This window comes from Pogoniulus pusillus, chromosome 28, assembly GCF_015220805.1.
Source record: "Pogoniulus pusillus isolate bPogPus1 chromosome 28, bPogPus1.pri, whole genome shotgun sequence".
Taxonomy (NCBI): Eukaryota; Metazoa; Chordata; class Aves; order Piciformes; family Lybiidae; genus Pogoniulus; species Pogoniulus pusillus.
Genome location: NC_087291.1, coordinates 11,046,932 through 11,073,051, shown reverse-complemented (window position 1 = coordinate 11,073,051; position 26,120 = coordinate 11,046,932). Strand labels below are relative to the sequence as shown.

At 42.4% G+C, this 26,120-nt stretch overlaps 1 protein-coding gene across 9 annotated transcripts in view; it reads left to right on the top strand.

The window, feature by feature from the left end:
• Positions 1–26,120, top strand: part of HDAC9 (histone deacetylase 9) — a 465,174-nt gene that overhangs the window by 422,163 nt on the left and 16,891 nt on the right. For 8 of the 9 annotated variants that reach the window (XM_064167147.1, XM_064167144.1, XM_064167145.1 and 5 more), the window contains one exon: positions 14,242–14,375. In XM_064167147.1, coding sequence (XP_064023217.1) covers positions 14,242–14,375 — 134 coding nt within the window. Of the gene's footprint in view, positions 1–3,775; positions 3,810–6,341; positions 6,395–14,241; positions 14,376–26,120 lie in introns of those variants that run through there. The other variant, XM_064167149.1, reaches the window with a different exon arrangement.

Genomic DNA, 26,120 nt, shown 5'->3' with positions numbered 1-26,120 from the left:
TGACTATGAATTTCAGATTAAATTGAAATACTCTTCTTTCCCTGGTTGTCCAATTTGTGGCCTCAGTCAGCAGATCACTTATGGGTTGGCCATGAGAAGCCACAGCTAGCAATTCAGGCAGAGCTCTGATCCAGATGTTAAGCTGCATGCACTATATAATAGTCTCAGAGAACAGAGAATGTGTTGGAACAAATTTCTCTTGAGCATAGGTGTTTAAGGCCAGGCTGGATGAGACTCTGGCCAGCCTGGTCTAGGATAGGGTGTCCCTGCCCATGGCAGGGGGGCTGGAACTAGATTATTCTTGTTATTCCTTCCAGTCCTGACTGATTCTATGATTCATTTCCAGACACAGTGAGGATGAAGTGCCCCAGTACATCATGCAGAAGAAGTAGAAACATCCTGTGCCAAAGGGGTCACAAGGACTATTCCTGCCTGTTTCCTGGGCAACTAAAACAGTATAGGTTGAAAAACAAAATCCTATTTATTAACAACACCCTCTACCTGCAACCACACCCCTGCTCACACACCCCTGCATCAGCCCTGCCAGCTCCAGGTGCTGGATTTCATGCCTCTCAAACAGGCAAAATCCAGAGCTTATTCTTGATCTACAGAGGTTTTAGCACTGAAGAAATGTCTTTTATCATCACCTAATACAACTAAAAATCAACTTCAGTTTACCTACCTGCAAACTCATGTCCTCATACAGGTTTTTCACTCAAATCTGAACATTTGTTCCTTACAAGTGTTAGAAGAAATGCATAGACTTACTTGTTTGAGTTCACCATGAGGAAAAGAAAATGAAAGCTTTTGATCTGTCTTAAAAAGACTTCCAGGCCATCTTTGAGCTGGTTCAGGTTATGGCTAGGTGTATGCCAGATCTCATAAGCTTGAGATGGAGTCATGCATTACCTGGGAGGGAGACAGATCCTGCTTTTTCCACTCCGACTAAGGACTCATATGTATGGAAAGGTAGTTTGAGTTTATTTGTGATGACCCCCTAGAATAAGGCATAACCTGGTAAGAGATGTAAGTAGCTGAAAGGGTAGAAGGAGCAACTCAAGCTGGGAAAGGACTTTTCAGGATGTCAGGGAGAGACAGGACTAGGAGGAATGGAATGAAGCTGGAGATGGGTAGGTTCAGACTGGATGTGAGGAGGAAGTTCTTCACCATGAGAGTGGTGAGAGCTTGGAATGGATTGCCCAGGGGGGTGGTTGAGGCCCCATCCCTGGAGGTGTTTAAGGCCAGGCTGGGTGGGGATCTGTGCAGCCTGATCTAGGGTAGGGTATCCCTGCCCATGGCAGGGAGGTTGGAACTAGCTGATCCTTGTGGTCCCTTCCAACCCTGACTGATTCTGTGATTCTATGAACTGCTGTTGGCTCCTTGAGTCCAGATGAGTTTAGAAAACTGTTGTGCATGTAAAGTCACTGTTCTGTCTGATAAAATGTTGTTGAACTTTAATTTGGATTTCATTCAAAATGTCTAAACCTATTTTACTGTGGTTAAAAGAAGAGAAATGTTTGTATTTATCTGGCCAAATTTTGCTCACTGCTCCAAAGATTCCCTTGCATCTGTGGGGTTACGTCAGATATTGTCTTGGTGACAGTATGGTAGTACCTCTGAATAAGTGGCAAGTGAAGCAATGTGACTGCTTCCAGGGAGAGCAGCTTATTGTCAAGTACCTGCCTATTTAAATGTCTGACTTGCATTGACTGTTACCACTAACAGTTCTGGCCACACTTACGAATGTGTCACCTGAAGCACACTGTATTTTCAGTTCAGGGCCAGCTGCCCGTGCTTAGACCTTGTTTGAATTAGTAACTGGTCACTGAGGAATACGTTAGTTACTGCAGACAAAACTCTGGATTGTTTTCATGCTGGTATAGCTGCAGCACTGCTTTACCTCTCTGTGTACCTAAAGGGCACAAAAATATATCCCTGGTGAAGAATACAGAAGTGCTCTGCTTCCCTTTGTAGAAATAGGATCATAGCTTTCTCTGCTCTCTTTACTTTTGGACCGTTCTTGCTGCTTATAAGATCTAATTCCTTGGCAAATTTTAGCTACACATTCACATTCATTTTTGTTCTTGCTCATCCACTCAGTCATCCAGTCATTTTGCTGACATATCTTTAGTTTCTTTTAGTCACAAGTGTACTTATTTGTCATTATTTAACATGTCTCTTTTATTAATCCAACATACCCTTTTATCCTTTCCTCAGTTCTCTGATGTCTCAGTTTTGTTTTCTTTCATTTTTCTGTCTCATGTGTAACAAATTCCATTTAACATAGGGTCTAGCTGTAGAATTTAAGTTAAGAAAGTGGGAAGATGTTTGAATTTTGGTCCATGACCATTTGAAATCAACACTTTGGCCAAAACTAAGAATGACTAAAAAGTGTATCCTTAGTTGATGGAGTAACCACTGCATAGTCTTATGAATGGAGCTGTTGGGAATTTGATATTTCTCTTTGTTGATCTTCTCTATTTACCTGTAGTGAGACAGTCAAACATCTTTGTTGTCAGGGGCTTTCTGAGTAGGTTTGCTACAAAGTTAGGATAATTTTTTGCCCAAGTTTTCAAATGCTGTGGCTCTTCAGCTTTGTAAGAAGGAAGAGTAAATGCAATCCTGATGTTGCAGTTTGGTATATGTTGTTTGCTGTTCCTGGAGCCACTAGGGAGCTTTGAGCTCTGGCAGCAGGTTCTTTTACTTCTAGCTGTTAAAGCTCTGGAGGGAGAAACAGTAGCTGTTCTGGTAGTAGATTTTCAGTGTCTCCATTTAGAAAAGCCAATGTACTGTTTTCCCTTGAAGAAGAAACTACTGATGTTGCTCAAGAAACAGCATCTTAATACCGAATGAATTACTTTTGCCCTATTATGAACTTCCCACTTTTAAGGAGGATGACTAAGATGACTGGTAATGCAGCTGCAACAACATCTGGAGTCCTCAAATTACCTTGACATTAGTGAGCTGGACTTAAGTCTGAGTATAGCACAGAAATGTCATTGTTTGTCTCCATGTTTCTATTGTTCTGTGAGAATTAGCAAGTATTTTAGGTCTGCCAGCTTCCCTTAATACTGCTGTTGTGCTACGGTAACAGCAGGGATAGTGTTCATGTACTTATGGATCCTGCAGATTCAGATTGTTCCTGAGTGACCTCTCCTCAGTCTGAGAAAATCCAGGCAGTAGTACTCCATGATGGCTCAGTCTCTTGAAGGCATTTTTTTCTAATTCAGGCCTTGTTATGATCATTGTTTTGAGTTCCTCTAAGAAAAGGTAGAAAATCACTGCTATTCCATAAGTGTTCCAGAGCACTAGTTCTCAAGTGGTAATTAATGGGTCACCACTTGAATGCAGAAGCTAACAGAAAGGCTCTTTCCAAGAGATGTATGCCAGAAGACTGGAAAGACAAGGATGAGATATTTCACATGCTAGGAAAAGGTTCTATTCTCAACTGCATGTCTCAGATAGGCTTCCAAGTGGAAGATAATCTGGGGAAACAAAGAGACCACTCCTATTACAATTAACTTGTTCCAGTCCTAGCAGCTGAAGCTGGTCCCAAGGTCTACAACATGAAAAAAAAGCCAAAAATTACTTTTATTCTTTAAAAATGTTACATATTCATGGTGAGGCTGAGTCATGTATTTTATTCTGGGGAAATAGAATGATAAAGTAAATCAATTTTAAATATAAATTTTGCTTATTCCCTCCTCCTGTGCATCAGAACAAAATGATGTCAGCCCATGCAATTCCTCACCACTTTTTCATGCTGTCCCAGCAGGTTAAGGCTCTTGCAGACTCTGCTGTGTCGTAAGGTGAGCGACAAGGTTCTGACATGTCTTCTTTATTGGGGAGGAAGGCCAAGTAGAGCCACCTATGTCATTCAAATGGTAGCTACACTTTCTTTTACTCTGTGGAGTTTTGCTCACTGTTTCAAGGCATCTGTGTGTCATTTCAATAGTACAAAAAGGGACAAAGGGACTGTTGTATGGGTTGAAATCACGTCCTTAATTCTTACAGGTTTTTGTAATAGAAAAGCATAATTGAGAGTTGCTCAACGTATTTTACTTGGGAATTGCAATTAATCAGAAGACTGTAAGGAGTCAGACACCAAACCCAGTCTCAGTACCACTTCCTTTAGTGAGTTTTGCACATTACCTTTACAATAAGTGGTGACAGGCAGTGCATTTCTGGGTGATTATAGCATATGTCAGGTGGGGTTAATGGGCACAAGGCCAGAGGGAAAGTGAGTAACTACTTGAGCTGTACAGTAATCCCTTAGAAATGCATTGCCTTATTCCCTCCTGATAGTATAAAAGGATGTTTATTAAACAACACGGTGCAAATCATGAGAGGCACTGGACCTCTGATACTCATACTGAATTCACCAGGAGATTTGATGCCAAATTTATTAGGAAATAGAATATTTACCTCAAGTCTATCCAATTAAAAGAACCTATCCCTGATGTTCTTATTGTATCTATGTCCTTAGTCTTGGAATGATGAATGACCCACATCTGGAGGCCAGGTCTTTAGATAATGGTGTATGCTGATTAACACTAACGAAGGAGCCAGCCTTAATTTCATGTGATGTGTTGATGTGGCAGGGTCAATAAATGATTGCAAATAAAGTGAGAGCTTTAATTTGTAGACTCTGAGAAACTGTATATGTTGGAAAGGTCGTTTAGTCCAAGCTGCTTTTCTTGGCAGACTCTTGTAGACCATCTTCAGAAAATGGCAGTCGGTTCTCAGCTTCTGAGTGACAGCCTTTAAATCAGATCCCTTGTGTTAGTCTCTTGGGTCAATGCAAAATTAACTGACTTGGCTTTTCATCAGTTAAAAAAAGAAATGAGCCTGGATCTTCACATCAGATGGATTTCAGTCGTAGCTCAGTGCCCACATTTCAGCTGTACCCTTTCATAACAGCAGAAACTTTGCCCCACATAATTTGGAAAGGCGTTGAGTGGATTTTATAGGCAGTAGCATTATATTAAACCTCTCCAAACTCAATCACACTTACAGATTTATTTGGATAGTCAATAGTAGTATCTGATTTTCATTCCAGTGTGGATTAGAAACAAATTCTTCATACTTTTAAGTATTTTTTTTAATCAGATGTCTTGCTTCCTAGCCAACCCCTTACAGAGTCTAGACTCAGATTCGTAACATCAGATGTATGTATTGCATATCAGTTTAGATCAGGCAACTTTATCAGATTTGGAAGAAGTTATCATGGTAACATTACTGCCACTTGCACTATCAGATTGACAGATTTCACAGTCTGTGGGCCAGACTTTCAGCAGATTATTATTAGTCTGATTAGGCTATCTCCATTAAAAGGATTTTGAATCAGTAAGCTGAAAAAACCCAAACGGAGAAACAAACCCAAACCCACCAAAAAATGCACCCTATCAAAACAATGAAAGAAAAGAAAGCCTCTCAAACCTCATGGAGAAGCCTTCACCACCCAGATGAAGCAGCAGCATTTTTTTTCAGAGATCTGAATCCAGGATTCTAAAATGCCACCTTGCTGTTCGCAACTCTGCATGTCCTCTCTTGGCTGCTGCTTTCTAATGCAGAACAGCTAACATGTTCCTGAACAAAATACTGGTGAACTCTGTGGGACAGATAATCACACTTCCTGGCCAGCTTTACTTGGTGAAGCACTTACTAAATAGGAAGCAAAATAAAACAGAGGGGGAAGATGGCAGAGCAGTTAAGAAATTATCACTTGGGCCAGATGTGAGATGGAGTAGAGATGAAGAGAATGTAAGGAAACCTAGAAGAAAGCTAGGCATGAAGGTAGTAAGAACAGGGCTGAAAACATCCAGCCAGTTTTGGGACTATCCAAAGGTTCCTGCTTTGAGTCTTGGCAGTCGAAATCTGTGGTTGAATATTTCTGAATCCACATGACAGTAGCGTAACAGCTCTAAAAATGTCATCATTATTTTGTACACTGCTATGACCTTTCCCGGAGGAGGCAGATTCTCTGCTGCTTGATAATGCCGGTTACAAAGGAGACCCCTTCCCTTTTTTCTGGTATGAACTAGCTGGGAGAGAGTTTGGGGACCCTTCTTTCTCCATGTGTTTTCTCTGAGGAGCATTCTGTCTAGAGGTCAGTGCTGCCTTTGTGTGGTGAAGATGTACAATCATAGAATCAACCAGGTTGGAAGAGAGTTCCAAGATCATCCAGTCCAACCTAGCACCCAGCCCTGTCCAATCAACCAGACCATGGCACTAAGTGCCTCATCCAGGCTTTTTTTGAACACCTCCAGGACTGGTGACTCCACCACCTCCCTGGGCAGCCCATTCCAATGGGAAATGATACAAATTCCTCTTTTCCACAGGACTAAGCAAATACAATGAACTATTTGATTTGCTTGGCTACATACATACATCTTTCAGGAGAGCTGAAGATGCTCTGATCATCCTACTTAGCATTGTCAAGGTGGCCTTTCCTTGTAGTGTATTAAGTGCTTCCAAAGAGGTATCCTATGTATCCTTAAGTATGTACTTAATAGAGATTTAATAAATTATGTCCAATGTAATGACTGAGAAGCAGCTAATTGTGAAAAAAAATCCATTACTGCAGAACTATCAGGCGTGCAATAATAACATCTATTATACAAATTGTTTATCCACTGGAAAAAAAAAGTCATCCTGAGACCATTGGTATTTATTTAATGTACAATTACTGTCTAGTTTAATCTAAATTAAATGCCTGCTTGAGACATAGAATTTGAAGTGTTACTGAGCTTCATTCTCCAGTATTAAAGGCAAGAAGCCTGCAGCTAATGCCTGGGTGCCAGATCTCTACCATTTAAATTCAGGTACCTCAACACTACCATTCATAATTTCATCCATTTGCCATTAAAACTATTTGCCACTAAAACCTCCCTTTTCCCTCAGTCAGGGACACATCCTAACAACTCAGTCAAACATCTGACTTAAACCAAACAAAGTATTGACTGAGTGAGACGTCTTGAATTAATACCTGAGAAGAAAATGTGTTCACCTACTACAGAACACAAGCCTTGCAAAATGTTCATGCTCCTGCCAGGGCTGGAAGGGTGAATTATCCTTCGACTCCTGTATGGACATATTTATTTAGGACACATAGCCTGGTGACTCAGGAAGTTATGTAAAAACTGACCCAGTTAATTTTAGATGCTATTGTTGGAGGAATATCAATGAAAATTAATCAAATAGTCATGAAGAAACCACAAGAAAAGAGTGCAGAACACTGGTGGGTAGACTTTTGGCACCGATCATTGCAACAATTTTAATGTGAGGAAAACACATTCTCAAGTAAATTAGAGAGTAATGGCATGATTAAATGGCAAATAATAGTTAAATACATGCTTGGAGGTCCAGCACAGAGGCTGGGGAGTTTTTTGGTCTTTTGCATGTATTCCTCTCCAAGCTGCTCCAAGTAGCCAGAGGAGCTCACCAGAACTCTGCCAGTAATTTAGGGTTGGACTGTAGCTTTTAAGACATTGAAGCTGAAAGCACTGTTGGGGCCCTGCTGCTGTGGCTGAGGAGGCTGAGGCTTTCTCCCTGACTCCACAGCTTCGCCAGCCATTCAGTTGTCGACGTGTCCTTGTTCCTCCAGCTGCTGCCTTCCCTGAGCTACGGCCAGCGCCATAGCTCAGCTCAGCCTGCTGTCACCCGAGAAATGATGGAGCAGGAGACATCTGCTCTCCTTATGCACAGTGGGGGAGAGGGAAGGATCCTGCCCTCTGCTGAGGCAGGTTCAGTCCCACTGACTGGGTGTTCGTGCATTTACTGGCAAACAAACTGAGCTGCGTAGAGGACTCTATGCAAACAAGGAGTGCTGTGGTGCTGGCTGGGAGTGTGCCCTGTCCATATGGTTCATTTCCCTGTCTGCTGAGAAGAGGATGTGAAAAGAATAACATTCACAAGTTGTCTTCATTCTCAAAATGGGACTCTGTACATACAAACTCAGACTTGTTAGCTCTGCTTTGTCTAGTTGCAATGCACATTGTGTGATGAGTCCATTGGAGGAGAACTGGCCACGTTAGGAGAAGTTTTACCTCTCTCTGCTGGCCACGTTCCACTTCAGGTTGTGAGAGCAAGGATATCTCAGAAACAAAACCAGAAAACTGAAGTGACTCTGCATTCTCTTTTTGTGGGATTTAATCTTTTTTCCTTGGTTTTCAGTAAGTCTAGGAAGAATATAGTTAGTCCAGTGACTTTGGTCAAATGAGGCTGAAGCCTCACCGATGCCATTCCTTGCTCTTTGGCAACAAAACTCAAACAAACAAATAACCAAAAACCACCAGGGCTGTTGCTGGGACATCAGTAAAAGCTGCTTGACTTGCTTAGGCAGCAATTTAAGTGGTCAGCACACTGTGTCCCTCAATAACAGCCTGGCAACTTGCTCGTTAATATAATATAGTATTGATTTTTGCCCTTTCTGCCTTCCCATAACAGAATATTTTCTTACATAAGGCCAGATGCTGTATCTCCACCTCTAAATATTGCTGCAAGCAAGAAAAGGTTATAATTAAGAAGTGCATGTTGCATTTTTTGTTTAAAAGTTTCTATTTTTACTTCAAAGGTCAGAAAACAGCAGCTCATACACTGCCCATTTCTCCAATACCAAGTCATGGTTTATAAGGATCTCAGTTCTAATCTGGTTTTCCTTGCTTGAATGTACAATTGTGCAGCCACAGTTGTTTGGGATTTTTTTGTTTGGTTGTTTTTTTTTTTTTTGCTTTTTGGTCAGGAAAATAGAAACCATTTGGTGAGCAAGGTTTTCAGAGCTACTTAGAAGTGTTTTAGCCTTGTGTCTGTTGCAAATCGAAGGTTTATCACTGCTTGTAACGGGATGACAGCAAACTAATGTTAAGTGCTTTGCAGATTCCACCCTGGATGACTGAATATTGGATCTGTGAAGGAAACAGGTACTTCTAACATTCACATTATGGAACTTATCATGATAATAGCTGGCAAAAAACCATGCTGACAGTTTCCTGGCACACTGCATGAACCTAATTAAAAAAGCCAAAAAAGTTGCTACTTGGAAGCATAGAATCAGTCAGGGTTGGAAGGGATCACAAGGATCACCTAGCTCTGACTCCCCTGACATGCCCAGGGACACCCTACCCTAGATCAGGCTGCCCAGAGTCACATCCAGCCTGGCCTTAAACACCTCCAGGGAAGGGGCTTCAACCACCTCCCTGGGTAACCCATTCCAAGCTCTCACCACTCTCATGCTGCACAGCTTCCTCCTCATGTCCAGTCTGAATCTCCCTACCTCCAGCTTTGCTCCATTCCCCCCAGTCCTGGCACTCTCTAAGAGCCTAAAAAATCCCTCCCCAGCTCTTTTGTAGCCCCTCTTCAGATCCTAGAAGGCCACAATAAGGTCACCACAGAGCCTCCTCTTCTGCAGACTGCACAGCCCCAACTCTTTCAGTCTGTGCTTACAGCAGAGCTGCTGCAGCCCTCTGAGCATCCTCGTGGCCCTTCTCTGGACAGGCTCCAGCATGTACTTCTCTGAAGGACAAATTCCTGTAGCATTTATATGCAGATTTGAGAAAGGCCCCTGTATGTGTAATCTTTGAATACTTACTGACTGAAATGATTGGATTTGAAAATACTTTCTCTTTGCTCAATTCTGAACATGTGACATTTTTACTCATGTTTGTGGATCTAAATAATTGCACATACTGCCAAGCCCATTTCAGCCCCTGATTAACAGGTGCTCATCATTGAGTGAGGCAGACTGTAAATGGACTAAAGGCACCTGCAGCCTCAAAGCAGCAATGACAATTTAAGGCTGGACTGCCACTGGAATGGGCTGCCCAGGGAGGTGGTGGAGTCACCATACCTGGAGGTGTTCAAGAAAAGACTGTGTGAGGCACTTGGTGCCATGGTCTAGTTGACTGGATAGGGCTGGGTGCTAGGATGGACTGGATGATCTTGGAGGTCTCTTCCAACCTGGTTGATTCTATGATTCTAATATTACTTCCCATTTTATAACTGAACTTTTTCTCTTTCTATAAATGCCACTAATCTATAGCTGTTATACTCCACTGTGGAATATCACAGCTGTGGAATGTGGCAAGTCCAAACTGAAAATAGCTTTTAGAGCCAGCATCACAGCTGATACCTTTTTTGGCAGACACAGTAGATGGGACAAGAACTGCTGCTGATTTCTAGAAATTCATGTAAGTCAGAAGATTTGTGATTCAAAATGCTTGCTTGATTCCTTTCTTACCTTAGAGTAGGTCAATAGGACATCAAATATATGCCTGAGCTCCTAATATCAGTGGAGAGGACTGATTCTTTTTATGGTGCTTGTTACTGTTTTCTTCTTGTTTTTCTTAATTATTTGGCATGAACTGCAGCCCATCTTAAAACCATTACTTGACTGGGATTCCTTTCTTTCCATTTGGTTACTTCTGCACTCCAGGGGATTTCCTTGAGGAAGCTAATGTCTTTTCTAGGTTGTTGCAGTGACACAGGATCCAAGTTTCTTTGTTAAGAATTTCCCTAACTCATTCACACAGTGTTGGTTCTGTTGGCTGACATTATTTCCTCCCTTTGAGCAAGTCACCTTTACTTTCCTGGGATAATTACACAGAAGAAAATCCTCTGTCGTGCTGATTTGGTTTGGCAACACCTTGTTACCATGATGTCTGTTGGGAAAGGTGCTTTCTGTATGGCTCATTGCATTCTCACTCAGGATGAATACCATAGCACTGATATTAGGAAAATCATTAGGAAATCAAGCAGAAAGAGTAACTGTGCAACAATGTCTGTAAGTTATAGTACCTATGGCTGCCTAAGAGGAGGAAAAGGCATTGCAAGAATCTTTACATTTATTGCTACATGTAGCTTAGAAAATTATGATGTGGTAGCAGCAATGTTCACAGCCATACAAAATGTGCAGGGGAAATATGGTGGATCACAGGATGTTAGGAGTTGGAAGGGACCTCCATAGTTTGAGTCCAACCTCCCCCTTCCAGTGCAGGACTATAGAATCTAGTGCAGATCACACAGGAACACATCCAGAAACTCCACAGCCTCTCTGGGGAGCCTGTTCCAGTGCTCCATGAATTCCACAGCTTGAAACTGCACAGCCTCTCGGGGGAGCCTGTTCCAGTGCTCCATGAATTTTACAGTAAAGAAGTTCCTCCTCATGTTGAGTTGGATTTCCTGTGCTGTAGTTCACATCCATTGACCCATGTCCTATGACAGGGCACAAGTGAGCAGAGGCTGTCCCTTCCTTCTTGACACCCAACCCTCAGATATTTATAGGCATTTATTAGACCCCCTCTCAGCCTTCTCCAGACTAAACAGCCCCAGGTCTCTCAGCCTTTCCTCATAAGGCAGTCCAATCCTTTAATCATCCCTGTAGCCCTCCATTGGAGCCTCTCAAGTAGATCCCTATCCCTCTTGCATTGGAGAGCGCAGAAGTGGATGCAGTATTCCCGGTGAAGTCTCACTAGGGCAGAGGAGAGGGGCAGGGCTTTCCCTTCCTCGCAGAAGCTGCATAACATGAGAGATAATGTTGTCTTAGAGGTGCAGTTGGATTTCTCACAGAGCCAAGGGGTGAGTTGTAGATGTGGGGAGTCTGTGCCTGTTCATCCTCCTTCATTTCCTTTAAGTGCTGTATGTATGACTCACCTTATGCTGTTGGCACTCTCTTCTTATGAATCTGAAGATCACATGTGTAAAATGCAGACAGAAATAAATCCTGTAGGTAAAAGAAAGTAGAAATTGGCTAAAGATCAAAGGTTATCCTCATTCCACTCCTTCCTTCACTTTTATTATCCTGTCTAAATTTGGTCTTTTGTAGAGAGGATGGGCTGAGTAGGTGGGTTTCTTTTTTTCATGAGGAAAGGTTGAGCTTAAATGAGAGTTTAGGGTTTTATTTGGTTTTCAGTCCTGTGTGTAATTTGAACTACAGTGTAGTTACTTTGCTAGAATCAAAACTGCATTTCTTAGAGGGTACAAGAGATCACGAAGGGCCTTAAGGAAACAATATTTCACCTCTAACATTTTGTGATCATCTATAGATTAAATGGCAAGTAGAGGGGCTTGGGTTTTATTTTTTTTGGTCTGTACAGCTAAACCAAATCTGGTATCATTAAAGTCTCAGTTCTGAAAATACCTGGGCATGGACTTAAAGTCCTAAGATGTAAGCAAAGCTAACTAGGAGATTGCTTCCTTGACAGATCAAGCCTTAAGCCTTTCTTGTGGAAAAAAATATCTAAAGAACACGCTTGTAATTATTGTAGTTTTTGATTTTGATGACCTTCTTCACTGGAACATAAACAAAATGTTGATTTTCCTGCCTTTATAGAGCCCCAGTCTTTAGCAGGTACCTTCTAAATGCTTTATTTCAGGCTACAAAATGCGCTGGAATGTGTGGTGATGACCAACAGTAGAGCAACTAGAAAAGCACAAGTGGAAAAGTTAAGGATGAAATGCATAGAGTATTTAACTCCAACAATTTCAAAGCTTTGCTTACCATTACTTACTTAAAGGGGAGTAATCAAAAACAATGGCTGTGCTAGGAAACTACCACTAAAGTTCTCTCCCAATTCACAGTTTTCCAGGAAAGGGGTTTTTTTTTTGTTTTGGTTTGGGCTTTTTGGATGTTGTTTGTTTGTTTTGTGTGGAGTTTTGGGGTTGTTTTTTTTTGATTGGCTGGATTTTGATCATTAAAATTGAAACAAATTGCTTTTGCTTGAATCACAGATGAAAACTTTGTGCTAATGTTTATGTAGTTATAGATTACCACATAAAATGAAGTACCATCATTTTTGGCCTTGGTACAGAATAGATGAGATCATTGTTCACAGAATCACAGAATTGTCAGGGTTGGAGGGGACCTCGAGGATTATCTACTCCCAACCCTCTTGCCATGGCAGGGATACTTTCTGTTAGATCAGGTTACCCAGAGCCACATCCAGCCTGGCCTTAAAAACTTCCAAGGATGGAGCTTCCACCACCTCTTTGGGCAACCTGTTGTAGTGTTTTACAACCCCTTATGGTGAAGAACATCCTCTTAACGTGTAAAGTAACTCTACCCTCCTCTAGCTTGGATCCATTCCCCCTAGTCCTATCACTGTCCTCATCCTCCATCACAGACAACTCTTTTATGTACTGGAGAACAAGAGCTAGATTTTCACTGGCCAGTAATACTGACAGAGATAGCTGTGAAGTTGTGGACAGTTTAACTTCTAGCAAAACCTTGAATCAAAATCAGTGATCTAGTTGTTAGCCATGCTTCCAAAATCACTTCAAAATGGAACTAAGAGGTAATGCACCTTTCCACTGTTTTTTTTTAGCCCATGGTTGTCTATTATCCTCAAACCCTGTTGCAAACAGAATTACAGAGGGAGGAAGAAGAAAGCTGTAAATAAAAACTGAATCTAGTTTGGTTTGGGAAATGGAGTTCTTTTTAATTGCAGCATCATGGTTTAACTGCAGATATTGTTTGTACTATCAGTGCCATAAGAGACCAGGGTTATATCAGATCTCCCTAAGTGACATCTTTTTAATTGTAGCATGATGGTTTAACTGCAGATATTGTTTGTGCTATCAGTGCTGTAAGAGACCAGGGATTTCAGATCTCCCTAACTAGCATCTTTTTAATTGTAGCATCAAGGTTTAACTACAGATATTGTTTGTGCTATCAGTGCTGTAAGAAACCAGGGTTATGTCAGATCTCCCTACGTGACATCTTTTTATTTGTAGCATCAAGGTTTAACTGCAGATATTGTTTGTGCTATCAGTGCTGTAAGAAACCAGGGTTATGTCAGATCTCCCTACGTGACATCTTTTTATTTGTAGCATCAAGGTTTAACTGCCAATATTGTTTGTGCTATCAGTGCTGTAAGAAATCAGGGTTATGTCAGATCTCCCTAAGTAAGATGGGTATACATTGCATTGATGTGAAAATAGGAAGAGAATCCAGATTGGTCGTGGTTCACAATGGTAAGGAGACAAACTCATGTTTCAGCTGTTCTCCAGCTATCAGGGATCAGCATGAAGCACATTATCTCACATCTGCCACATTCAAAATTGCATATACCTAACTCTAAAGCATCTGGTGTGGGCTCCAGTCAGAAACAGGATACTGGTCTAAATATATCCCATGCTCCCCGTGCAATATCCGTGAGCTTTCTGCCTTCTGATGCAGCAGATGTGAAGTGTGCCAGTAATATCTGCTCTGCTTTAATTGTTTGCACTGCTCTGTTTGAACACTAGGTTTTGGTCACCTAACCAAGGAGCTGCTGAAGCTAGCGGACGGCCGTGTTGTGCTGGCACTGGAGGGAGGACATGACCTTACTGCCATCTGTGATGCATCTGAAGCCTGTATAAACGCCCTGTTAGGAAATGAGGTAAAACATAAATCATAATAGGTGGAGAGAATGATCCAAGCTGCTGAAATTCCTGCCTTTGTTTTTCTTTTACTAACAATGGCATCGGTGCTTCTTTCATTTGGTGTAAAAACAGGCAGTTTGAACGTGTCTTAGAAATGAGCAGACTTGACATCATTGGTAGTCATTGGTATGCATATCATCTATCAGGATCAGACCTTCCAGCCAAATATCAGGGGAGGGAGGGGGAAATGGCTTTTGCAAGTTATCCAGTGATCTTAGGAAGTGGATATTGCAAGGAGACTTTTTTTAGAGTCACTGTCTAGGTTGGACTGGATGATCTTGGAGGTCTCTTCCAACCTGGTTTTGTGTCCAGTTCTGGGCTCTTCAATTCAAAAGACATGTTGAGATACTGGAACATGTCCAGAGAAGGGCAACAAAGCTGGTGAGAGGCCTGGAGCACAGCCCTGTGGGGAGAGGCTGAGGGAGCTGGGAGTGTGCAGCCTGAAGAAGAGGAGGCTCAGGGGTGACCTTATTGCTATCTACAGCTACCCGAAGGGAGGCTGTAGGCAGGTGGGGGTTGGTCTCTTCTCCCAGGCAGCCAGCAACAGAACAAGGGGACACAGTCTCAAGTTGTGCCAGAGGAGGTCTAGGCTGGATGTTAGGAGGAAGTTGTTGGCAGAGAGAGTGATTGGCATTGGAATGGGCTGCCCAGGGAGGTGGTGGAGTCGCCATCCCTGGAGGTGTTCAAGCAAAGCCTGGATGAGGCACTTAGTGCCATGGTCTAGTTGATTGGATAGGGCTGGGTGCTAGGTTGGACTGGATGATCCTGGAGGTCTCTTCCAACCTGGTTGATTCTATGAACAAATGTAAAGAAGCAGAAATGTCCACAAAAATAATAAAAAAGCTATTTATTTTTATCTACAAGCACCTTTGACAAGTTCCATGAGGAGTGGGAGGACATGCACTACTAAAAATTGATGCTCAGCTCAGTGAAGCATTTGACAATCTTAATGAATGGAGCATTACCTTCCTCTTCAGCTGCCATTCCAGGGCACTTTCATTGCTATTTTCTATCATCATCTTCCCTGTGGTTGTATCTTATGATATCAGTGTTTTTTCATAGCCTTTCTAAACGCATTGCCTGAAATTTGCACCCTTGTGGACCTAAGGCAGATGGTAGAATGTTATGACATGATGTGTTCTCCCCCGTGCATGTGCCTCGGTCCCTCTGTCCAGTTATGACCATTTGGTGGTGCTAACTATTTATGGAAACTCTCTTGGTTTGTTTTAATGCTGCATCACACCCAGCTACTCTTTCTGCTGCCACTGACAGCCTGTTATCTGAGACAAAATGCTGACTGTGAGAAAAATGAGTGGGATAAGTGTGCTGAAACAGAGAGTTTCTTCCATTTCATCTTAAAGTAACTAGCAATCAGGAAATTAAGTGCACTGGGATTCCATCTGTTTGCAGAATCATAGCATCAGTCAGGGTTGGAAGAGACCACAAGGATCATCTGCTATCTTGCAAGAGATAGCAAAGCAAAGTCAAGGAGAGAGAAAAATTCAGTAACTAAGAATGAAGACAAACACAGCCATGCAGTCATTTTTAATTCACTTATAAAAGAACATGGTCATTAATAACTTGAAGCATCTCATGCAGTAGGTCTTACTGTTGTGTACTCATGTACCTCTTCTGCCAGGCAGGCAGCAACAGAACAAAGGGACACAGTCTCAAGTTGTGCTGGGGGAGGCATAGGCTGGATGTTAGGAGGCAGTTCTTGCCGGAGAGAGTGATTGGCATTGAAATGGGCTGCCCAGGGAGGTGGTGGAGTCACCATCCCTGGAGGTGTTCAAGAAAAGACTGGATGAGGCACTTAGTGCCATGGTCTGGTTGATTGGACAGGGCTGGGTGCTAGGTTGGACTGGATGATCTTGGAGGTCTCTTCCAACCTGGTTGATTCTATGATTCTATAATTCTATGATTCTGTTGTCTTTAGGAATGTCCCTCAAATGGTCTGCTGCAGCAAAATTTTAAAGAGCTGATATGCTGTGGCTGCTAAGAAGAAAATAATGCTCCAGAGAGGATATTGCTACTAACAGTACCATGAGAAATTGGTGTTTGCTTGAAAGAATAAGTAAAGGTGTTGCCAGAGTGAAGATGTTAATGAGGAAGTGGGATACCTAGTTAGCAGTTAGAAATCAGCACATCTGTTGACATCTAGAGATTTATGGCAAGCCACTCCACATGGCCCCAGAGCATTGCTTGATTCCAGCATAATATTCATGAACTTGCAAAGCAAACTCCCAGTGTGTTCTCTTCCTTCAAACAACACATTATTGCAGTTTGAAGATGCCTTCTTCCTTGAATGCAATTCTAGACAAATGATTAATAGGATAATTGTCATTTATTATCTGCCCCTCTTCTTTTACAACTATTACATAGTGCAACCCCAGCATAAAACCACTGGCAAGAAGAAGAGTTTTTAAACACTATGCCTGCAATTGAACTTGAATTAGAAAGGTTGAGAAAGGCCTTTGTAAGGTGCTCTGCAGTTTGTCAAACGTATTTATTCATGTGCTGAGGATTAGAATTCATAAACATTTTGCAGGGCTTTTTTGAAAGCTTTTTTTCTTTTCTTTTCTTTTGTTGTTTTTGGCCAGGAGTTGTCAATACAGAGCTTCACTGCTTCATGTGTTCTGTTCCCAACAGAATAACATTTCATTAAAAAGAGTGATTGTAAAGCTAGCCACAACTGCCAGCTTTCACGGAGAGCTGGTCCGATGTGTCGAGGTAACTTCAAACTTACAGGTGCAAAGTGCTTCCTTTTCTTAATTTGCCTCTGAACATCAGGAAAGAAAACAGGCCAACATCCAAAATAGGTGTATTTTGCTCTTATTTATGTATGGCCTGTAGCAAGGTAGCTTCTTACTCTTAACTGTGCAAGTTTGAAGCTAGCTAGAATGTTTTGGTGAGAAGAACTAGATTACAGTCGTAGAATCATAGAATCATAGAATCAACCAGGTTGGAAGAGACCTCCAAGATCATCCAGTCCAACCTAGCACCCAGCCCTATCCAATCAACTAGACCATGGCACTAAGTGCCTCATCCAGTCTTTTCTTGAAGACCCCCAGGGACGGTGCCTCCACCACCTCCCTGGGCAGCCCATTCCAATGCCAATCACTCTCTCTGTGAAGAACTTCTTCCTAATATCCAGCCTATACCTACCCTGGCACAACTTGAGACTGTGTCCCCTTGTTCTATTGCTGGTTACCTGGGAGAAGAGGCCACCCCCCACCTGGCTACAATGCCCTTTCAGGTAGTTGTAGACAGTAATAAGATCACCTCTGAGCCTCCTCTTCTCCAGGAGGAGTGAAAGACAAACAAAGGTGATGCCTACTTCACTCAGAGGCTTGCTGAGATGTATAAGAACAAGAATTCAAGCATAGATAAGGCACTAATTCTTCTTCATGGGGCATTGCCTGGGCTGCATTTCTCTCTCCATCCTCTCTGCCGTCTCTCTGATTAATCCACTTTGCTTCCTAACCCCCTGGCCGAACCTCCATTCTTCCTTGGGACTGGGGTAAGGTTGAGAGGGGTGGGAGAAGGTGGAAGGGTGGTTGGGAGCCCCTCCTGGGGACTCAGGTTTCTGGGAGGGCTGTTGTGTTCTTTATTACCTTTTACCTTGTATATTTCTATATATAACTATATCCTGTAAATATCTGCTTGTATATAGAGCTAAGCTGTAAATATAAGCTTCATTCAAATTTCCAGAGCTGGCTGAGTCTAGTCTGGGTGATTTCCAAAGTGGGAGTGGGGGCAGGGAACACCCAAAGCATCGCATTAACAAATGCAAGCAAAGCCACCAGGAATAGCACACACTATCAAGTTCATCTTCTTTAAATAATTTGAGCGTGGCACAGGAAATTCCTGCATGGGGATGTTGATTTTGATGACTAGTGAAAAAAAATACACATTAAAAAGGTCTCTAAAAAGGATTCAAAGGAGGATCAGAATTTATATGAGCTATCAACCCCATCTATGTGCAGCCAATACTTCTGAACTTTGCAGCAGAATTACTTTTGGAACAATTTCTAAGTTTCCTCTGTTGACAGAAACACAAATGGAATTGGAATCGTTGGTACTCTTTGATTGGAGATACTTATACTATATATATATATACTTATACTATATATTGAGTGCACCCTCAGCAAGTTTGCTGATGACACCAAGCTGTGTGGTGCAGCAGACACGCTGGAGGGAAGGGATGCCATCCAGAGGGACCTGGACAGGATGGAGAGGTGGGCACAAGCCAACCTCATGAGGTTCAACAAGACCAAGTGCAAGGTCCTGCATCTGGGTCAGGGCAATCTCAATCACAAATCTAGGCTGGGCAGTGAGTGGCTGGAGAGCAGCCCTGAGGAGAGGGACTTGGGGGTGCTGGTGGACAAGAAGCTCAACATGAGCCACCAGTGTGCTCTTGAAGCCCAGAGAGACAACCAGAGCCTGGGCTGCCTCAGGAGAAGTGTGGCCAGCAGGGCAAGGGAGGTGATTCTGTCTCTCTACTCTGCTGTGGTGAGACCCCACCTGGAGTACTGCATCCAGTTCTGGAGCCCTCATTACAAGAGGGATGTGGACATGCTGGAGTCTGTCCAGAGAAGGGCCACTGAGATGCTCAGAGGGCTGGAACACCTCTCCTATGAGGACAGACTGAGAGTTGGGGCTGTTCGGTCTGCAGAAGAGGAGGCTTTGAGGTGACCTTCTTGTGGCATTTAGGTGTCTGAAGGGGGGCTACAAAAAAACTGGGGAAGGACTTTTCAGGCTATCAGGTAGTGACAGGACTAGGGGGAATGGAGCAAAGCTGGAGATGGGTAGGTTCAGACTGAATGTGAGGAGGAAGTTCTTCACCATGAGAGTAGTGAGAGCTTGGAATGGATTGCCCAGGGGGGTGGTTGAGGCCCCATCCCTGGAGGTGTTTAAGGCCAGGCTGGGTGGGGATCTGGCCAGCCTGATCTAGGGTAGGGTATCCCTGCCCATGGCAGAGGGGTTGGAGCTAGGTGATCCTTGTGGTCCCTTCCAACCCTGACTGATTCTATGATTCTATGTTGTCAGTTGTTTCTTACTAAGACCCACTTCTCTAAACAGAGGTGCCTGGTGCCTTTTTAGATACCTTAAGACATGCAGGACATCAGCAAAGGTCTAATATGGAGCATGAAGGAGATCCATACCCTATTGAATCTGAAATGGCTTCATCTGGTTTGATAGTGTGAATCCCTCCTTAAATGATGAGAAAACTAATAAGGAAATTATTAGAGGTAGAAATAAGGATAAATTTTACACAGCTGAAATTATTAATTAGAAGGTTTAGATACAATTTCTTTATTTAAAAAATATATTTCAGGATCTGAGGTTTTCTTGTCCATGCCTCTGTGCTCAAAGGGGAAATTTCCACATTGCTTTGAGAAAAAAAAATCCATTTGACCATTTGCAGAACTAATTAGGAGCACTGCAGGTTATCTCCTTGGAAGGAAATCTTCCTAAGAGGTGAGAAGAGATTAAGCAGCTGGTTTCCCTTGAAATCCAAAATGAAAACATGGCAATCTCTCTGGATGGCAAAAGGGCAGGATGAGCATCAGTTGCTTTAAAATATCCCCGAATTATCTCAAGGTGATTTGAGAATTTGTCCATTGGAAGAGCATCTGTCAAAACAGAGGAAATGCTGGATTCAGATAATTGGAAAAACCAAAAAAACCCCAACCACTTGACTTTTACACTTAAGTATTTCTGAGATGATTATATACTCCTATGCTTAAAATGTAACTTCCACCATTTACTGCAACACTCTTTAAATGATTCCTCAGCCTTTCACAGATTAGTTGCAGAGTTTCAAATACTTATCTTTAAAACATAGATAAGTGTACATACTACTTCAGTGAAGAAAAACAGTAAATGTGAAGATCTCTTTGTTATTCCAAGGAGTGTGTGGAAATTGGCTTGAATATTGAGATTTTTCCTCAAACTCTTTGTAATGGCGAATGAAAATTCCATGCTATCTTGTCTGATGCAGCGTTGGTGCTATGAAGGTCTTTGCTGTGCATTTTGGTGCCAGGTGGCAGTGAGTAAGGCTGCTCTATGCATGGGTTCTGATTTTTTTCCTCCACATTACTTTTGAAGAGGCACTGCTTGGATTTACAAAGCTCTCAAGGACAAGGTTTCCTTGAGCTCAGTATCCTAAATCCTGCAGCTTATTTCTGACATAACTGCATTCAGCTAGGGGTTCTTCTGCAGCCTAAGAGAGTAAGGAAGCATTCCTTCAAGCACAGAATTCCATGAGTCAAATGCTAAGGATTTTTTTCTTCCCTGATCCCATCTCTTTTTAAGCAACCAGGTGGCATATATTTTGATGGGACATAGAACTCAGTCTAACATCATAGAATCATAGAATTGTCAGGGCTGGAAGGGACCCCAAAGATCATCCAGCTCAAACCCCTCTGCCATGGACAGGGACACCTCATACTCATCAGGTTGTTCAGAGCCACATCCAGCCTGGCCTCAAAAACTTCCAGGAATGGGGCTCCTTCCACCTCTGTGGGCAACCTGTTCCAGTGTCTTGCTACCCTCATGCTGAAGAATGTCTTCCTAACATCCAATCCGAATCTACTCACTTCTAGTTTTGCTCCATTACCCCTCAGTCCTATCACTCCCTGACATTCAGAAAAGTCCCTCCCCAGCTTTCCTGTAGACCCCCTTCAGATACTGGAAGGCCCCAATAAGATCTCCTCAGAGCCTTATCCTCTCCAGACTGAGCAGCCCCAACTCTCAGTCTGTCTCTATAGGAGTGGTGCTCCAGCCCTCTGATCATCCTCATGGCCCTTCTCTGGACACACTCCAGTATGTCCATTTCCTTCTTGTAACAGGGGCTCCAGAACTGGATGCAGTACTCCAGGTGGGATCTCACCAGTGTGGAGTAGAGGGGCAGAATCACCTCCCTTTACCTGCTGGCCAAGCTTCTTCTGATACAGCCCAGGCTCTGGTTGGCTCTCTGGGCTGCAAGTGCACATTGGTGGTTTGTGTTGAGTTTTTTGTCCACCAGTACCCCCAAGTCCCTTTCTTCAGGGCTGCTCTCCAGCCATTCACTGCCTAACCTATATGTGTGCTTGGGATTGCAAGCATCATTGCCCTTCCAATCTGTCTGTCATTTGGGCAGTGTCTAGATGGTACAGCAGTTTGCTGTGGTGTATAACAAGTGATAACTAGTTGCAGATGGGGTTGTGCTCTTCTTTGAATGGAGGAAACAGAGAAGTGCAATCCAAAGTGTGCTCTGCCTAGCAGGACCTTGCAACAAAGGCAGAGAGGATGCACGTCTCCTCTCATTGACTGTGGCAGCCAAGGCTGAATTTGGCCCTAAATGCAAAAACATTTTTAAGTGACTAAATTTAACATCTTCTAGTAAATATTCTTCTGGCTTGAATTTCAGTCTGAAGCAGAAATTGACAAAACATTGTGATTGGTTGGCTCCCAAGCTTGCTTGAAAACTTATACTAGAAATTTTTCTTGCAGAGTGTGAAGTATGTGCTTCTTTCTTGCAATCTGTTGAGCTGGCATTTAGGAGGGGATGGTAATTTAAGTGGAAAGCTCATACTCCACAGCTTTCCTGCTGATGATGAAAAGTTGGCATATTCTGTTTTGTGGAATTTGGTGTGAATCTAGGGCTGCTTGCCAGCTCAGCAGTGAACTTTGCCAAAAGGGACTGGGCTGCATTAAATGGGGTTATTTACCAGAACAGGTAAGCATTTCTCTCTCCAAAATGGAAATACTCATGGAAGTGAATATGGCCTGAGATCAATTTTAAATTGCATGGTAAACTTGGTCACAATCTCACATCTTCATTTTTAGTTTCAGTCTAATACCAGAAAGTAATTAACACTGAATCTAAGCCACCTGTCAACTGGTGCTTACATAAACCCAGAGTCCAGAAACTGGCACAGAAATACAGAATTAGATGGGGTAGGAAATTGGAGTAATGTATTCAGCGTGGTGACATAAAATGCCCAAGGTGGGCAGTGGCAATCATGAAGTGGTTTGGCCAAAAACCCTCAGAATATTCTAATTCCAAAGTTACATAATTCCAAGGCAACCCTGATTTTCGTGGGCTTGCAGGTGCTAATGACCCTTTGTGCTTTGAACCTGTTCCCTAATGAAAAGTGACTCATTTATGTACCCCATTGTAACAGTGGATCATGCAAGTATGTGCCTAAAGAGCTTGTATAGAGGCAGAAATCTTGGAGAAGATTGCTAATATAAGAATACAGAAGAGCTGCAAGAGCTTAACTTAGTCCCCTATTATCACAGGCAACCCTAACAGCAACAGAATGCAGTCGTGTTGGTATTCTTCTTGCATGGTGTAACCAGGAAAGGGGGTTTGTAAAGCTATTCCTGATGCTTTAAAGCATGCCAGCACTGAGGACAATGCAAGTATCACTACAATTTCCAGCTCAATACTGCCTGCTGTAGTTCCAGAATCTCTTCACGTTCCCAAGGATCAGTGCAGATGACTTCCTGGGCACAAAATATTCCACCATTAATTCTTTCTTCAAACATTTGTTGATATGCTTCTGACAGGCTTTGGCAGCCCAAGTGATTTTTGCCCATTTACATTGGTTTTCCTACTTTAAAAATGATTAGTGGACACAGTTGCTGCTTTCATCTGCAGCTTTGGGCACAAAAACCTAATTCAGCCATGTAAAAGCTTTGAAAATATGACCCTTTGTGTCTGGTCCAAACTGCCTCTCCAGTGGTTTGGTTATTTCTGCAGACTTGTGCTGTTCTTCTCTGAAAGCTTTCTTTCCTGACAGTGTATTTCCAGTGCTCTGTTCAGCTTCCTTTTTGTTAGTCTCCAGATTTAATAGACTTCATGATCCTGATGCCAATAGCTGTAGGAGGGAAGGTCATGGTGCCATGTATGCCAGGTGTAGAGAGTCATTTCTTTTGTTCAGTGTTAGGTCTAACTGCTGATATTTTCCAGGGACACCCCCATGCCTATACAGTCATATCCAACTAGCAGATAGCTGCCAACAGAACTCGTTCTTTTGAGTGCAGACAGTCTCATTTCAAAGTGTATAAAAATAGCTGCCATAACCCACTGGCTTTATTTCCACAGTGCTCTTGTAATGGTACTGCAGTTTGGGCTAAGCAGGGTATATGATGTAATGAACTTACTTGTGGAGCCTGATAAGGTTTCCCTGATATGGAAGAGGATCCAAGGTCTGCCTGGCTGTCACTAAGGGTGAGGAGGCTCAGGAGCAGAAGCCAAGCTTGGAATGGAAAATTAATGTTTGTGGATAAAAGAGTTAAAGAAATGATCAAAAGTGACTATTGTACTCTCAGCACCTACAGGTCTGCTAGTAGAGCTAACAGATGGGGTGATGATTGGGATGATTGCTGGGTATTTTACCCATTTTAATCTTTTCTTTCATGATTCATCAGTTTATCCTGGTTTCTAAAGACATAGCTGCCATTTCCAAATACTAATTTGATTATGTCTGCATGTTCAAATTCAGACTACCTTTCAATAAAGTGATTTCTATTTTGAAAAATAAAGAGATGTCATTGATGTATTAGGAAAAATGCAGACTCTGGGGGAGGCTTCTGCAAGAATAGTCACCTTTTAATAGGAATTCTCCTCTAGCTATCTCTACTTAAGTTCCTTCAGCTTAATAATTACTACAAGAGGTCTGTTGAAAGAGTCCCAAGGTACATCTTGCAGTTTGGCACTTTCATACCTCGTACTATTATTCCTACAGTTATAGACTGGAGCTGTTTTTTTCTACTTCAGGAGAGTGAATCTGCCAAAACCTTAGGAATTAGGAAATCTACAAAAGCGAACTTAAGCTACTATTTGCTTCCTCTTCTCTGTTCTTGCACCCAGGATGTTGTTCTTCTCCTAGCCAAATGACAGATTAAGCAGAAAACAGCAAATTATAAAAGCAAATGCTGTTTATCTACATAACCCAATGGTTATTCAGTTTATTAAATGGATTATAGCTCTGGAGGACTAGGGGGAATGGAACAAAGCTAGAAATGGGTAGATTCAGACTGAATGTTAGGAAGAAGTTTTTCACTGTGAAGGTTGTGAGACTCTGGAATAGGTTTCCCAGGAAGGTGGTTGAAGCCCCATCCCTGGAGGAGTTTAAGGTCAGGCTGGATGAGGCACTAGACAGCCTGATCTAGTGTGAGGTGTCCCTGCCCATGGCAGGGGGGTTGGAAATAGATGATCCTTGTGGTCCCTTCCAACCCTGACTGATTCTGTGACATTTTCATAATGATGCAGTTTTCCCCCAGGTACTTGAAAGAATCACCAAGAAGTAACTATGGAAACCATGAACTAAATGCCATTTAGGGATGGCAATCTTATCTGTAAACATTATTTTTATTGTACTTGTTCTCTTTGTACCAGTCTGTGATACATATTAGATAGTAAATTTTAGTTAAGAGCTAACTAAGCAACTATTAGATAGAACTACCTTTTCAGTCTGGCTTCCTTGGTAACCAAGGAGAGTTGGGACCAAGTCAGGTCCTACCAGCACTTCTCTGCGCGTGTGCTCACAGCAATTTGTGCTGTCTGAAAATGAACATAGTGCCATTGTTTCTAGCCACAAGGAAATCTTCCAGATGCAATCCCAAATGGGAATCTAAGGAAATAATGACATAACAGCCCTGGTAATTTTAGTTACCAAGACTGCAAAAGACGATTGATATGTGCAATGTCTTTGACTGGCATTCACTGCTGGTCATAATGGTAGGATTCCAGGAGTTCTGGTGTTTGTAGATAAACTTGCTTAAAATAGCACCACCAAGGGAGTATCTACACTGCAGTCACTTCCCACTTTGTTTGCTTGCATCAAAGCTGGTTTTATTTAGTTGGTGTGTAGCATTGCAGCAGTAGCAACCCGGAGGACAGTATATGATGGTTACTGAACTATTAACTTCACAGGGGAAGCTCCTTGGGTGGGCTTCACTTGACCTAGTTTAAAGCAGACCCAGGCACGCTGAAGAAAGGAGTTTTGTCTGCAGTACAGATGTCTCCTGTCAATGGTGGTTGAAATTCCTTGGCTTTAGACAGGAAAGATTGGTATTGAGGTTGCTCTGCCTTGTCCACCTTGACATGGCTGCTACTCCTGGCTGGGTAGGAAGCACATCTCCACACCCAGCCTTAGCAGCCTGTACAAAGAAGCAGGAAAACCAACTGGATTCTGGGCATAGTTCAAGGAGAATATAGTTAGTACAGTTCAGGAAGAGATATTTAGCCCAAACAATCTTTTATCCTTTTTCTAGGAGAAAATGCATGGAAGATGGAAAAAAGCCCATATATAGTTGAGTTTCAAAATGCAGTGTGCTTTGTTATATCTGTCCATTGCAGGGTGAAAAGAACTGAGCAGCAAGTGGACATTTCCTTCTGCTGCTTTACTATGACACAAGCCTACTCAGAGAATTCAAACTGGCTAACTAAAACGCAGCTGACTATGAAGAGCTCAGAGAAGTCTGACTGATCTGCATAACAATTTTTCATCTACTACTTTACTTGAAATTAATGCAGAGCTAGTGAAAGCAGCTGTGTTTTATGGTTTTCCCTTGTAAATCTTAAAATGTGTAAGATGGTTAGATGTAATAACAGCAGGAAAAAAAATCAAGATAATAGAGTGCACACTTCAGTTCCAGTGTGGCTTCAGCAAAGTTTTGTTTGGAGTGCCCAGCTGCGTATACAG